General features: G+C 57.4%; 5 protein-coding genes across 5 annotated transcripts; 4 read left to right on the top strand and 1 right to left on the bottom strand.

The window, feature by feature from the left end:
• Positions 1 to 63: 63 nt before the first annotated feature.
• SLS55_003076 (uncharacterized protein) lies at positions 64 to 1,851 on the top strand (the record flags this gene model as incomplete). The annotated part of the gene is made up of 6 exons (XM_066774556.1): positions 64 to 107; positions 164 to 322; positions 377 to 449; positions 511 to 906; positions 966 to 1,065; positions 1,118 to 1,851. 6 exons carry the CDS (start codon positions 64 to 66, stop codon positions 1,849 to 1,851), a joined length of 1,506 nt encoding a protein of 501 aa, XP_066634675.1.
• A 1,532-nt stretch (positions 1,852 to 3,383) lies between these two features.
• SLS55_003075 (uncharacterized protein) lies at positions 3,384 to 4,921 on the top strand (the record flags this gene model as incomplete). The annotated part of the gene is made up of 6 exons (XM_066774555.1): positions 3,384 to 3,449; positions 3,506 to 3,592; positions 3,645 to 3,708; positions 3,760 to 4,037; positions 4,107 to 4,363; positions 4,423 to 4,921. The coding sequence occupies 6 exons, from the start codon at positions 3,384 to 3,386 to the stop codon at positions 4,919 to 4,921; spliced, it is 1,251 nt and encodes a 416-aa protein (XP_066634674.1).
• Positions 4,922 to 6,269: 1,348 nt separating this feature from the next.
• On the bottom strand, positions 6,270 to 7,105 carry SNX3 (Sorting nexin-3; the record flags this gene model as incomplete). Its single annotated transcript, XM_066774554.1, has 3 exons — positions 6,270 to 6,298; positions 6,499 to 6,820; positions 7,028 to 7,105. 3 exons carry the CDS (start codon positions 7,103 to 7,105, stop codon positions 6,270 to 6,272), a joined length of 429 nt encoding a protein of 142 aa, XP_066634673.1.
• Positions 7,106 to 8,596: 1,491 nt separating this feature from the next.
• On the top strand, positions 8,597 to 9,123 carry SLS55_003073 (uncharacterized protein; the record flags this gene model as incomplete). Its single annotated transcript, XM_066774553.1, has 2 exons — positions 8,597 to 8,658; positions 8,709 to 9,123. The coding sequence occupies 2 exons, from the start codon at positions 8,597 to 8,599 to the stop codon at positions 9,121 to 9,123; spliced, it is 477 nt and encodes a 158-aa protein (XP_066634672.1).
• Positions 9,124 to 10,378: 1,255 nt separating this feature from the next.
• SLS55_003072 (uncharacterized protein) lies at positions 10,379 to 12,618 on the top strand (the record flags this gene model as incomplete). Its single annotated transcript, XM_066774552.1, has 5 exons — positions 10,379 to 10,577; positions 10,764 to 11,057; positions 11,103 to 11,286; positions 11,371 to 11,776; positions 11,827 to 12,618. 5 exons carry the CDS (start codon positions 10,379 to 10,381, stop codon positions 12,616 to 12,618), a joined length of 1,875 nt encoding a protein of 624 aa, XP_066634671.1.
• Positions 12,619 to 13,340: the final 722 nt, after the last annotated feature.

The following is a 13,340-nucleotide window of genomic DNA, read 5'->3' as shown; positions in this document are numbered from 1 at the left end:
CGCTTTCAGCGCTCGGGCTCAGTGCGCGTCCAGCTACTCCCGCAAATTCAATAAGCCCGCGCCATGTCCTCCGACGATGATTTCATGCAAGAGTCGGACCAGGAAGAGTGAGCTTGCCCCGCTCTCCGTGTCCTAGGTCTATATCTCGCTGACAATGCGCCAGCTATGACTTCGAATACGAGGATGACGACGACGAACAGACCGGTGATGTCGACATCGAAAACAAGTACTACGGTGCGAAGCAGATGAAGGCCGACAACCCGGAGGATGCCATAGAAGAGTTCTTGGGTGTACCAGCGCTGGAGGAGGAGAAGGGCGATTGGTAGGCACCCGTCGCAAGCTTTACCCGTTTAGAGTCTGGGCTGACAGAAGGAAGGGGTTTCAAAGGCCTTAAGCAAGCCATCAAGCTCGAATTCAAGCTCGCCAAGTATGCCGATGTCAGTACCCACGTTTTCAAACTGGCATTCCTAGCAGCAAGCATGAACTACATACTAACGTCGAAAACCACAGGCCGTCGAGCATTACAAGGAGCTGCTTACATACGTCAAGTCGGCTGTCACGCGCAACTACTCAGAGAAATCAATCAACAACATGCTAGACTTCATCGAGAAGGCCGCGGAGGATGACGAGGCGTACCGTTGCATGGAGAAGTTCTACGCGCTCACGCTCGAGTCCTTCCAAAGCACCAACAACGAGCGGCTGTGGCTGAAGACGAACATCAAGCTGGCCAAACTGTGGCTGGAGCGCAAGGACTACCGTCAGCTGACTGAGAAGCTACGAGAGCTTCACAAGGCATGTCAGATGGGAGATGGCTCGGACGACCCGAGCAAGGGAACGTATTCATTGGAGGTCTACTCGCTGGAGATTCTGATGTACGCTGAGACGAGGAACAACAAGCGGCTCAAGGTCGGTTTGATGCGCCCATTTCATGCGGAACGAGACAGGTTTCTGACGCGCGTGTGCAGGCACTCTACCAACGTGCGCTGAAGGTGCGCTCAGCAGTACCTCACCCGAAGATTATGGGAATCATCCGCGAATGCGGTGGCAAGATGCACATGAGTGAAGGTACGACCTCACGTAAGCGGCCTCATCTCAACTGCAGCTGATCTTGAGACAGAGAACTGGAAGGAAGCGCAGAGCGACTTCTTCGAGAGCTTCCGCAACTACGACGAAGCTGGATCACTGCAGCGGATCCAGGTCCTTAAGTACCTTGTGCTCACGACGATGCTCATGGGGTCGGACATCAACCCGTTCGACTCGCAGGAGACGAAGCCGTACAAGAACGATCCACGCATTGCAGCAATGACGGACCTGGTAGACGCGTACCAGAGAGATGACATCCACGGCTACGAGAAGATCCTGCAGAACAACAAGGACCTCCTTGCTGACCCGTTCATTGCCGAAAATATCGATGAAGTGACGCGTAACATGCGTACCAAGGCGGTCCTCAAGCTCGTAGCGCCGTACACGCGGTTCACGCTTGGTTTCATCTCGAAGCAGCTCAAGATCTCGCTACCAGAAGTGCAAGACATAGTGGGCTTCCTTATCGTGGATAAGAAGCTACGCGGGAAGATCAACCAACAGAACGGCACGGTGGAGATCGAGAGTAGCACGGACAGGGATCGGGTGCATGCGATGCAGGAGTGGACCGCGGCGATAGGGTCGCTCTGGGCGACGGTGCTGAACGAGGGCGAGGGCTTCCGGTCGGAAGAAGCTTCGCAGTTCCAGGCGAGCACGGGAGCACAGGGCCTATCGGATCTTGGGGGACGCCATGGACCCAGCGCAAAGCTCGGCCGCGGGACGAAGGGCAAGGGTTTCTCGGGAAGACTGCCGGGAGCTGGGTTGAGGTAATGACTTGCAGCGGTGGCCTGCAAGCCCTTGTGCGAGGGGGGAGGCCAGTGGACGGGACCTGGCTGGCGCGTGAAACGTCTGCTCTCTACGATGCGGTCATGGAAAGTTGCTTCTACTCTAAAGGCTGAAACCTGCGGTAGAGCGCGGGCATTCCTTTTTCCTCGGGCGCGTAGCGAGTGCTTTCCTTTTTGCTGGGCCATCCGTGTGAGGCGGCATGCGATCGGGCGGCCGGGCAGCTCGCGGGCGCAGGCGCGTAGGTGCAGGCTGAGTGTTGCAAGGGTTCCGACGCTGCGGAAGGCTGGACGCCACGGTGGAGCTCGCGATGACCTGGAACCAGGCTCGCCCGGCCGTGTCTCGCGCGCGCTGTGTTGCTTGGGGGCGGCGTGCGGGCGACAGATCGCCTCGGGGCGTCCGCTGGCGCTGTGCGAGCTGGTTATAATGCTGCAGCTGTGTGCAGCTGCGCAGGCGGCCACCGAGCCTTGGCTGCCCGCTCCACCGGCCGCGGCGAATCAGACGGGCTCCCGCCCAGGACGTGCGCCGCGGCGTGACGGCAGCGACAGTATGTAACCTATCTCATTTTGCTCGCCGGCCCCATCTTCACCCCATTAGCCCGCGTTCACGCACGCAGCCGGGCGGCCTTGGAGCCAGCAATGCAGGGCGGCCGGCCGGCGGTGATGCGTTGTGCGTGATGGAGGCGCCGGGCCTGGGGCGGCGGTGATGGGCGCGTCGCCGGAATGGCGTGGGGCGGGAATGCCCTCCGCCTGAGCGCACACATTTCCTGTGCGCCGTCGCTATGCCTCTCACAGCCTGTCTCACATCGCTGCCGCATTGCTCGACGCGCAGGCGCCCGCGCCGGCGTCGATGAGCTTCTTCAATCCTGGGCGGCCATCGAGTGCGACGGCGGCCCTCGCCGTTTCATCGCCGTGTGCGTGAGGGAGCTGCGCTGCGGTCTGGGACGGTACCTGGCAGCATAGTCGAGAGACTCGCAAGCCCCATCCCCACAGCTCAGCGTTGCCTCCATATATTGGCATCCTCCTGCTGCCCCTGGCAAAAGCTCGCGGTGTCACAGGAGAGTCGCTGCTGCAACCACGGGCGCGGGTCTCTGCGCATACTAAAACCGACTCCGCTGCCATTCCTCCATGGCCGCTCGTGGGTGACCTGCAATCCCGCGCCGCCGCCGTGCAATCTCCTGTCCTGTCCTGCCTCTGCCCTCAGCAGACGCGCAGCAGTCAACACCATCGTGACGCGTGCCTGATCGCCGCTGCCCCATCCCGCGCCCCAGAGCTTCCCAGAGCATCCGCCAGAGCCCCAGCGCCCCAGCGCCCCAAGCGGCCATGAATCGCCAACCCGTCCTCTCGCCCAACTTCCACCACTACCCTGCGCAGCCCTTCCATGACCCGGCACTTGCATCGGTGTCGGCGCTGTCGTACAGGTCCTTCCAGCTCCCCCATCGGACCGCGGAGCTTCCCGCCGGCTACAACCCAACACCACTGCCTCTGCGCCCACCAGCCGCCAGGATGAGCTACCAGCAGATGGCTGCCGACGACGAGCTCGCCCATCTGCAGAAGCTCTCCAACGAATACACACCCGAGGCCACTGTGAGTGCCCGCGCCCGCCCGCCCGTGCCCAGAGTGCTGTTGCTGACTCCCCGCAGGGCCCGCTCGTCGGGCCAAGACAATCCACGGCCGCCATCACGACCGAGTACGCAAACGGCGACCCCATCTATCGTGCGAAGACCCAGGTTCGTGTGCCCGCGCCGCCCGCCTACTTGCTCGCCGCTGAACTCGTGCCAGAACCTGCCCTACAAGTATTCCCACTACCGAACTTGTCGCGGCGATGGACACTGCGGGTGGAGAGGTATGCACCGCCGTCCCGACCAAGAGACGCCCCAGCTGACATGACGTGCAGCCGTGGCCTTTGGCTACTTTGAGGCTCTCCAGCGCGTCGGCGACCGCCACAAGTTCCTCGAGGAGCAGAGCCGCCTGCGCTCGCTCGCCAACCTGCTCAACCAGATCGGCCTGCAAGCCGACGTATATGAGGACTTCGCCGATGAAACTCTAGGTCTCCTTGGCAAATTGGCCAAATCGCCTACCGTCGACGACAGACTGCTGCTTGAGGCCTTCAATGACCAGATGGCGTCGCTGGGCATCATCACCCACCTCAAGGCAAGTGTTCACATGACGGCTGTGTGCGACGCGTACTAACATTAGCCCTCGCAGCTGTTGACCAGTGCTTGGATCCAGACTCACCCGCAGGACTTTGAGCCATTCCTCTTGGGTGAAGACTTGCAGCAATACTGCCGGAGGAATGTCGAGGCCAGCAACTGCGAGATAGAGCACGTTACCTTAACCGCTCTTTTCCAGGTCTTGCTCAAGTCTGCTGGGTTCGCGCTCGAAATCTTGTATCTGGATCGCAGCGCAGGAGAAGAAGGCGACATGTATCGCCTCGATGTAACGACCCACGACGGCGTCCCGATCGTGGACGTTCCGACCGTGAGATTGCTTTACCGACCGTACGTGCCCAATCTTTTCGTAGTGTGGTGGTGCTAAGCATGATCTGACTCGATTGCAGGGGCCACTATGACATCCTCTACAAGGCTGAGGAAGTCCAGAGCACCATGGCGCCTCAGATGCCTACCCAGGTCGCTGTCAACCTTGCGCCCCACTTCAATGAGGATTACGTGCATATGAGCAGGGAGTTCTCGGACGTACTAGCTTACATTCCGGGCATGGGGCCCCAGGGTTTCGCCCCTAGCTTAGGACAACCGTCGTACATGTCTGATCCATTTGCAAGCTTCTCGCCTACTCCATCACAGCCCCCACCACAGCCTACACCCCAACTGTACTCGCCGTTATCAGTTCCACACAGCCAGGAGTACGTAGCGCCAAACGTACCACTGGAGGTTCCACCTGTTGGCATGGCAGTTGCTGGGGGTGGCAAGGGTGACCGTGGTTCGTTGTTCAGGCCCTCAGCGTATGAGTTGAAACCGGACTTCAACTCTGGGCCTACCCATTCACCAACATTTCAGACATCCATCTTCAAGAAGTATGACTTCGTCGCATGTCATTAAGACCATTTGGCTGACTCTGTTTAGTTCTCACTACAACACTGCACACTTCTTGAACCCGGACTTCCAACCAGAGGAGTGGTCACCAGACACCGAGTACTCTTCCAATAGCCGAGGACGCCACAAGTCCACATCCCAGTAGTGTGTACCACCGCTCACACAATGTCCTCGGTCGACGCCGCGGCCTCAAGCCCTGTTCGATCGAAGATGGGACCGTCGCTGCGCTTGCCCAGCTTTTCGATTTGTCGTTGCATAGCATCATTAACGAAGTTGAACCGATGCCGCCCTGCTTTGCCAATCCTCCTTCAAGGCATCCGCTTGCTTACTTCACCGCGTTTATCATATCCACTCCTGATTGTTTTTGGCGCAACTGAAACAGGCTTCAGCAACTGCTCGTTTCCGATGTTCGCATTATATCTTTAGGAAACGCCGTCACGACCTCTATAAGACCATCTGCCTCAGGGTGCCCTTAGCTTTGGAATTTTTAGGCATTGCCCTATATTTTAGTTTCCAGAGCTTGTTTTTTCCGTTTCCGTTATTGCATCAGCTTCACAGTCGCTGATAGCCCTTCCCCTCTCTTTCTCGGCTTTCACCATCTCAGGTAGCACTCAATAATCTGGCCATTTAAAATGGTTTTGCTCTATTTTCCTTGGTCTCCTTTTTCCTTCATCCTCTTAACTTGTTATTTGTCACCAATCAGCGCTGCTCCGGTCGGCATTCTAACGGAAAAAACGGTGTTTTTATGTCAAATGCTCTCGGATACGGAAATGGAACTCAGATGAGCGTATTGCTGGAGGAGTCGCCGGAGTCAGGCATTTATATACAACAGATTGCTCGCTGTAATGAAAAGCATAATACTAACAAATAAAAAAAACACTCGACAATCAGAATTAAGAAAGTCCGGTTCGAGATCACCGGGAAGACGTATCCCATGTCACACAGAGTGACAGCTGATCCTTGTGATCACTTTATCGATTCTGTTTCTTCTTTTCGGTGGTGTCCAAGACAGGAACCCTGACGTACAGAGCACAAGAAATGCCTTGGGGAATTGCTCTCAAAGGTAGATTGACAGTAGCAAAAGGGTATCTATATCAAGCTTTCATGGGGGCATTAATGCAAGCTCGCTTCCTTGTTCGCTCCCATTCCCTCGTTTGCTCCAAGTAAGTAGATTGCACAACACACAATCAAGAAGCAAGGAACCATATCAACTGCCGACTCGCCAAAAACCGGCTGGGGGGCCAAGTGTCCGGCATTTTGCGGTTATGCACCACCTCGGTCCGGTATACAGGGTTCTGTTGTTTACACAATCTCATCTTATCATCTTTGAATCGTTTAGTTCTTTTCCTTTTCCTCACCACTGGTTGCGATCCCAGTTCGGATCTGTACAGGACTCGAAGTCAGCAATCGCGTTCCTCTCTTTTTTCTTTCTTCTTTTCCAATCCTTCTTATGCCACACGGCAGTGGATGCTTTTCCGCCAAAGAAAGGGAGAAAAAAAAAATCTACTCTGGTACCTTCCCCCCCACGCCAAATGCAAAATGCAAGGATGCTATTCGTATAGAGAACAAACGACAAAACTCACCTTGCACAAAGGCGGCCAGGACCTTGCTGCCCGTCTGCAGCAGCGGGTGGCCGACGACGATCTGCAGGAAGCGCTGCAGGCCCTCGCGGCGGTGCTCGATGACGTCGTCGGAGAAACGGTTGGTGAAGACCTTGCCGGGCAGCGGGGGAATGGTGACGCGGGCTGACTCGCGCTCGAGGATGTCGCGGAAGGCCTCGAAGTCCGAGTAGCGCCGCCGCACCGACGACTGCTTGAGCTTGAAGGCCGGGATGTTGGTCTTCATGCTGATCTCGTACGTCGTGTACATGCCCCGCCCGGTGCCGTGGGTTTGCGGGTTGCGGACCTACGTGTGGGGGGAAAGATTAGTGGGGGCGTGGAAAAGTCATTGGGATTGTTTCTTGTCATTGAGAGGGCTGGAAGGAGTTTGGGAGCGGCTGGCCCAGGGTATGGGGGGGTGGGGAGGTGTTGTGTTGTGCGGTATGCCGGGCGATTTCGGGCGGGCACTCGTAGACTGGCGGTGGGAATTGCTTGGTTCCGTTCGGGGACGCACCTCGATCTCGAGGAAGTTCTCCGGCGGACCGTAGAGCTCCTCGTAGGTTTGAGCACGAGAGTCGGGGAGCGACTGCATTGCGCTGGGGAATCTGGTCGTGCCGATGGGAGCCAGCTTGGCGGATTTATGCGGCCGGGCCGAGGCTGTGTGTGTTGTTACGGTTCGCGCGCGGGCGTCAGGCGTGTCTGCGGGTGCCGAGGAGGGCCTTCACGTATGCTCGAGCTTCGCGCACGTTGCGGCTATGCAGGCGGATGGTGTTGCAGCTGTGGGCGGGCGCGAGGCAGGCGGCTCGGGAGGCGTCACCGATGTCAGAGCTCTCGTGTGATGGCTGGGATCGGCGGTCGAGCGTCGCGGTGGGTCGGTCGGGTGCGAGTGCGCGTGCAGCTGTGGCGGGCGAGGATCGTGCGTATGCGTGCGGGCGCGAGGCCGGCGGTGGTGGGAAGCAGGCGGAGGGGAGATTGAGGTCAAGCGGGTAAGCGGCGCGAGAGCAGGAGTGGTGGTGGTCGCCCTCAGGCAGCGAGGATGAGGGGCACGACGATAGGCGCTGCATCCCGGCAAAGACGCCAGCCAGAGCCCCCGCCGCCGCCGCCGAATCGCGGGATCCCCTACGGGCAGGCGTGCCAGCTGTCGGTCTTTGTGCATTCTCCCAGCTTCCACGCGTCACGTCAACGGGACTGGTGAGTGTTCACATGGCCACGGGCGTGCTGCAGGCCCTGCCGCGCCGCTGCCCTTCGGTGTCGCTGACGCACGCGAAAAGTTGCAGCTTGGGTGCCCGCTGTGCTTCGCTCGTCTTGGCTGCTGCTGCCGTCTGCCCTGCTCCCCCAGGCGCCCCGCCAACACACGTCCGTACGACTCCAACAGACCAGCCCGCACGAGAACCGCACCCTTAACATAAAACGCTCTACCGGCCCTGCTGCAGACCCTCTCCGGTACACGGTAAGTTGCGCCTTACTTGTCTCTTTTACGCTTCTGGGACCCGTCTCTTGCGAGGGCGCGAAGGATGCCGGCGATCTCACACGCGCGGATCTTCCGGAGCCATGACATGATGTGAGCCCGGCGGTGTGCCATGCTGGATCCGAGCAAGCGCGCCCACAACACTAGCATCTTTTTTTGGTGTCTTCTGTAAATGCCATGCCGGACAAGGATTTCCCGTAATCCCAGCTTTCACGTCTTCTTGTGTAATCTGTGCCCTTCCCGTATGCGTGCTCCTACCCTGCCCATCCCGGTCTCTCCGAGTCGAGTGTAGTGTCATCTTTTCCCATACTCTCCTTCTCAAAGCAGAAATGTAAGGAAGTCGAGAGGCAGTTCAGCAACGGGGCGGCAGGCGCCCTCCGGTGCCATGGACGTACTGACACATCGCACCCAGCCACTCAAGCAATCTATCGAAACCATCTGCAAGCTTTGCTATATCTTATCCGCGAACTGGTAAGCAGCACCCAGCGCCTGTGCAACCCTCTCAGTGTCACTTGCAGGGAAGGGAGCTCTTCTCTTGTTGGATCTTGCTGACCAAGGGTACTCAGCTAACACCCCATCCCGTCCGAATTGGGCAAGTCAAAGACGAATATCAAAATGGCCTCTTCACTGCCTACCGTGCCCCGGGTCGTGTTCACGATCATTGAACCGATTTCTTTGTGCGTAGCACCTCTCTGCTGACGTTTCAATCTCTCTGATGATTGCCCAGGGTCGCCGGGTTCTTGGGCCCTCTGCTCTCACCACGGTTCTTTGCAGCCTCCCAGCTGGCCACCAGCAAAGTTGCCGCCGAGGCTCACGAGCTGACCTCGACGGAGCATATCCTGGCTCTCCAGCTTGGAAACGCCTATCTCTTGCTGGGAATGCTGGGCGTGTTCATTCTCAACACGAGCCTGGATCTCCCTACCGTGAAGGCGTACCTGGCTGCGTTGTGGCTCGGTGACATTGGCCACGTGCTCATCACTGCTTGGGGACTCGGAATCAAGGGAACCTTCAACATCCTGGGTTGGAACGCCGTAACCTGGGGGAACGTCGGCTTCACCGTGATGCTTTTCACCTTCAGGAGCCTTTACTTCCTAGGATTCTTTGACAAGGAGAAGAATGGCCGCAAGAGTAAGCAGACGTAGGACGGGGCACATGGTTGGGAGGGCTCGAATGACACGAATACCCAAAACTGGACAGGGATGGGTAAGAGCCACAGCCGCAGCCTTTTCCTGGCAAGAGTTAAATCGCTAACGTTGTGCGCGCAGGGAAGAGTTACAAGGCATGACACATGTATACAAAGCAGGGTGGCAGATTCATGCCGCAATTGAAATCAAGGTTTTGGCGAGCGGCGCCTCCATAACGACTATGGAACCCACCTTGGGTATGCGCAATGTGGTCTAACGTGAGCCTGCGACCTGGCTGGCCAACTGCTTCACAGAAATACTGCACCAGACTTACGCGGGCACTTGAATTCAATATCTGGACGCGATTGCCTGCATTCAATACTCACATCTACGTCCGGGCAGTTAATTCAACTACCCACCTAGGAAGAGTGTCGCGTCCTCGGTGGAGGCAGAAGGCTCAAGAATTCTGTCACCTGCTCTCCGGCGAAAGGGTTATTCGGTTGCTCGCTGTAACATCGACGGCCCTAATACAGTCCTCACGAGGTAGCCACTTGGATCCAGGATCCGGGCGCATTTACGCGTAGTCAAGACTCGCATCTACGTCCGGATCATGGATTCAACTACCTACATGGATGTGAGGCGGATGCGAGTAGGCGCAAATGTTTTTGTCGCCTGCTGTGCCCTTGCCAGGCAGCCTCGTCCGGCGAGCGGTCGCGCTAGGGCGTGCAGAACAAGATGGGAAGTCGCGCCTTCTCCAGCTAACCGGCCATCAGGGTGACCCGCGCAGACGGACCGCGAGCGTGGGCGTCTGCACGTGGGAACGATTCCGCCTCCAACCCTGAGGGCAGTCTGGAAGAGCATCTTGAAGTGAGGTTGGCTGCCTTCGACTGGACCGCCGAGCCTGGTATATAAACTCCTTCCGCCCTCCAACCTCCAACCTTTCTCCTCTACACCACACTCTCTTCGTGACCGGACGCAACGCCTCTTGCTCCTGTCGCGATACACTCATCAAGCTGTCGCTGCGCGCTGCTGACAACCTTCGCAACCAGCAATTGCGCCTTGCACCGCACTTTCGCTCGCATCATTAGCCCTTGGTAAGCCCCCTCCTTGTGCATCGCGCGCTCGAATTCAGCGCACAGCCAACCTCCACCGCAAAGATGGCCTCTTTCTGACGCCGCCTGGCGCCACTACTGCCTAGCTTTTGCTGTATAGCCTGAGCTGACAGTCCAACCTAACAGGTTCCACACCCTCGGGAAGTCGCTCTCGCCCAGTCATGGCTCAGGTCACTCCTCCTCCGTCCTCTCCGCGTGAGCACCGCCGTGCACGCTCGACACCCCAACGCGTCTCGTCTGACAGTTCTGGTGATGAGACTTCCTTCATGTCACCCGGTGCTCCTTCGATTCCCTCCAGCCCGGTTGAGAGTCGCGGCGGTGTCACCGTTCCGAGCACGCCCCTCTCACCACCGCTCGATGGTAAGTGCTCTGATCTATTTCACCTTCCGTCTTCACTTGCCTCACTCGACGCGATTTCACTCCGCGAACCACGGGTGCTTTGCGCCTTTTCTCTTTTCCGTTCTTTCCTCCTCTCACCTGGGAGCCTCACTCTCACTCAAATTTGACCCTCGCTTGAATGTTTGCTAATATTTGGTTGATTTTCAGGTGATGCTGATCATGACGAGCGCTGCCGCGATGGTAGCATCGGAGAGATGAAGGGCTCGTCGAAGCCTGCTTCTGTGGCTGACCTCTACGACGCCAAAATCTTCTTGACGGACTCGGATGAGACGCCGGCTCCTTGCCCGACGGTGGTCAAGCCGGACAGAAAGGCGCTCTTCGAAGGGAGCGCCTTGAGCCGCCGCAGACAAGCCCTTCAGCGCCCTCACCTGATTCCAAGTCGCTCTGACCCGGTCGGCCTCTATGCCATGGTCGAAAACCAGCTTCCGCAGCCACGCGAGGGTAAGTTCTTAACATCTCATCTCATTACAGCCTAACCTGAAACAGACCCTTTCATGCCGGTACACCCTGAGGAGACCGTCTCCAGCACATCCTCCCGTCCGGGATCATCCTCTCGTGAGGAGGAGTCCGCTGCCTTTGAGGCGTATGTCCGTGCTGGCCGTTCCGAGAAAATCGATGCTGGCAATGCTCAAGCTAAGCTGACTCCCGAGGCCTGCCTGTTCGTGGCAAGGTGAGTATTCCCATTCCTCGCCTCTGAACCTTGTATTCAACTACCCGTGGAAATAATGCGGTATCTAACTCATTTACTTTGCAGCCTCCGTAAGGATAAGCCGGACAGAGAGATCCATGCCGCCTTGGTCGAAGAGTTCCGCCGGTATGGCACCTGCTACATCAAGGTAAAGCGTAACGGAGAGATTCCGATTGCGTTTGTTCAGTACCACGGCAAGAACAACGCCAACATAGCGATGGAATGTGCCACTGGAGCTTCGATCCTTGAGCGTCCCTGCCGGATTGAGAAAGCGAGGGCTCCTCGTTCCGTCTTCGTCTCCCGCCGCGATGGAAGGACGCCGTCTAGGGCTGAAGTCTTGCAGCTTCTTCAGAAGGTCGGCGAGGTTGATAAGGTCTGGGCGATCTCGGAGCTTGAGAGGGAGAGGTTTGCACTACCTCCCGGCTTCGGCTGCCGCTTCGCTTTCTACCAGGACTCGGTGGATGCGATCACGGTCGGTCCACACCATTCACAGCCTGTTGACTTGCAGCTAAATCGCCGCAGTACTATCGCGACCACCGTGTCTACGATGTGGAGAACTTTCGGGCGCCGGAAAGGAACCCCCTGCCCACCTTCGCCAGGGATAGCATCCTCTCAGAGCCGAATCGTACGGCGAACATTCCCCGCTTCGATGCCAACGTCCATATGCGGAATGCTCTGTGGGTTGGTGGGCTTCCGTCAAGCGTCAGCAAGTCTGAGGTGCTGCGGATCTTCTCCAACCCCCGCCGGGTGATTTCCCACGTGGATATCAGGATCCGGACCGTAGCTCCGGGTACAGGCGAGGCTAGCTACGCCGTCATCAATTTCGCTGATGACCAGAGCGCCTTTGACGCGGCTTTGTGCACGTACCGTAGGCTCCGCCTCTCCAATGGCGAGCGCGTTCGCATCCAGTGGGCCTTCAAGGATCTTGCTCGTAACTTTGGACGCGGCCCCATTTCTGGATTCAGGGACTACGATGATTGCGCTTTCGGTACCTACCTTGGTACTTGCAGCTACCCTCGCCCGTCAGGCGGTATGGCTCCTCCCGGTCCTCATGGTCCTCATGGTCCCTACGGCCTCCACGGTCCTCACGGTGCGTTTGTCAATGGAACTAGCCAATTCCCGGTGGGACATATTGCGGGCCAGCAATCCGCTCAGCACGTAGCTCAGCACGCCGTGGTGAACAGCCAGATCTATGGCATGTACCCTAACGGTGGACATGTCGCTAACCGCGCAATCCCTTCAACGGGTTTTGTGGGCTACCCGGTTGTCAACGGCACCTACCCCGTGTGCTCACGCTTCCCCACGAGGCTGTAAACAGCTTCACTATACTGCATTGACGAATCCACCGCTTGAGGTGGTCTTGTCTGCCTTTCTGTCTGCTTTTCTGTCTGCGTTCCTGTTTCCTTTTCTGTCTTCTTTTCTGTCGTGACTGGATTAGTGGTCCAGTTCTTGCTCTCACTATTGCTGATATTCGATGTACTCAAGAGGTACAAACAGTCGGGAGATACCCTGGAGTCGGTTCAGGCGAACGGCGATCATGGTTGAAAAGTATTTGCTTTCTTCTTTGCTGATGAAATTTGTTCTTTTTTTGATTTCGGGAAAATGCATCAAATACAAAAAGAAGTCAAAAGTTCTAGAACTCCTCGTCGTGTGTTTCCAGTTGAAGCAAGTATTTGGGCTGATTGGAACGTGGTGTTGAAAGTACGGGTGGACGTGCCGGTGGATCGCGCCGACAGAGGAGACGACTGTGGATGGAAATTGCGATCAGTGGATGTGGAGCACAAAAAGTCATGAAAGCCAGAAGGAAAAAGATGCTAAAGTGGCGAAGGAGCCACAAGCGCATCCAAGACACAATATCACGCACATGACGCGTGAGACCACGCGGTCGGACTACCTGCCGCAATCGGGCTAGGGACGGCGCTCGGGTGGCGCGAGATCGGGTGTGGGCTGCCTATGCACGACCGCCCAAATAAAATCTCACCGAGAGCTGCTCCCTCGAACACTACTTCTTATTCTCGTTCTACTTCCCCCCCTGC

Source organism: Diplodia seriata (assembly GCF_021436955.1).
Source record: "Diplodia seriata strain FDS-637 chromosome Unknown scaffold_3, whole genome shotgun sequence".
In the NCBI taxonomy this organism is placed as follows: Eukaryota; Fungi; Ascomycota; class Dothideomycetes; order Botryosphaeriales; family Botryosphaeriaceae; genus Diplodia; species Diplodia seriata.
The sequence above is the reverse complement of the archived record's forward strand: the minus strand, read 5'-3'. Positions and strand labels throughout refer to the sequence as shown.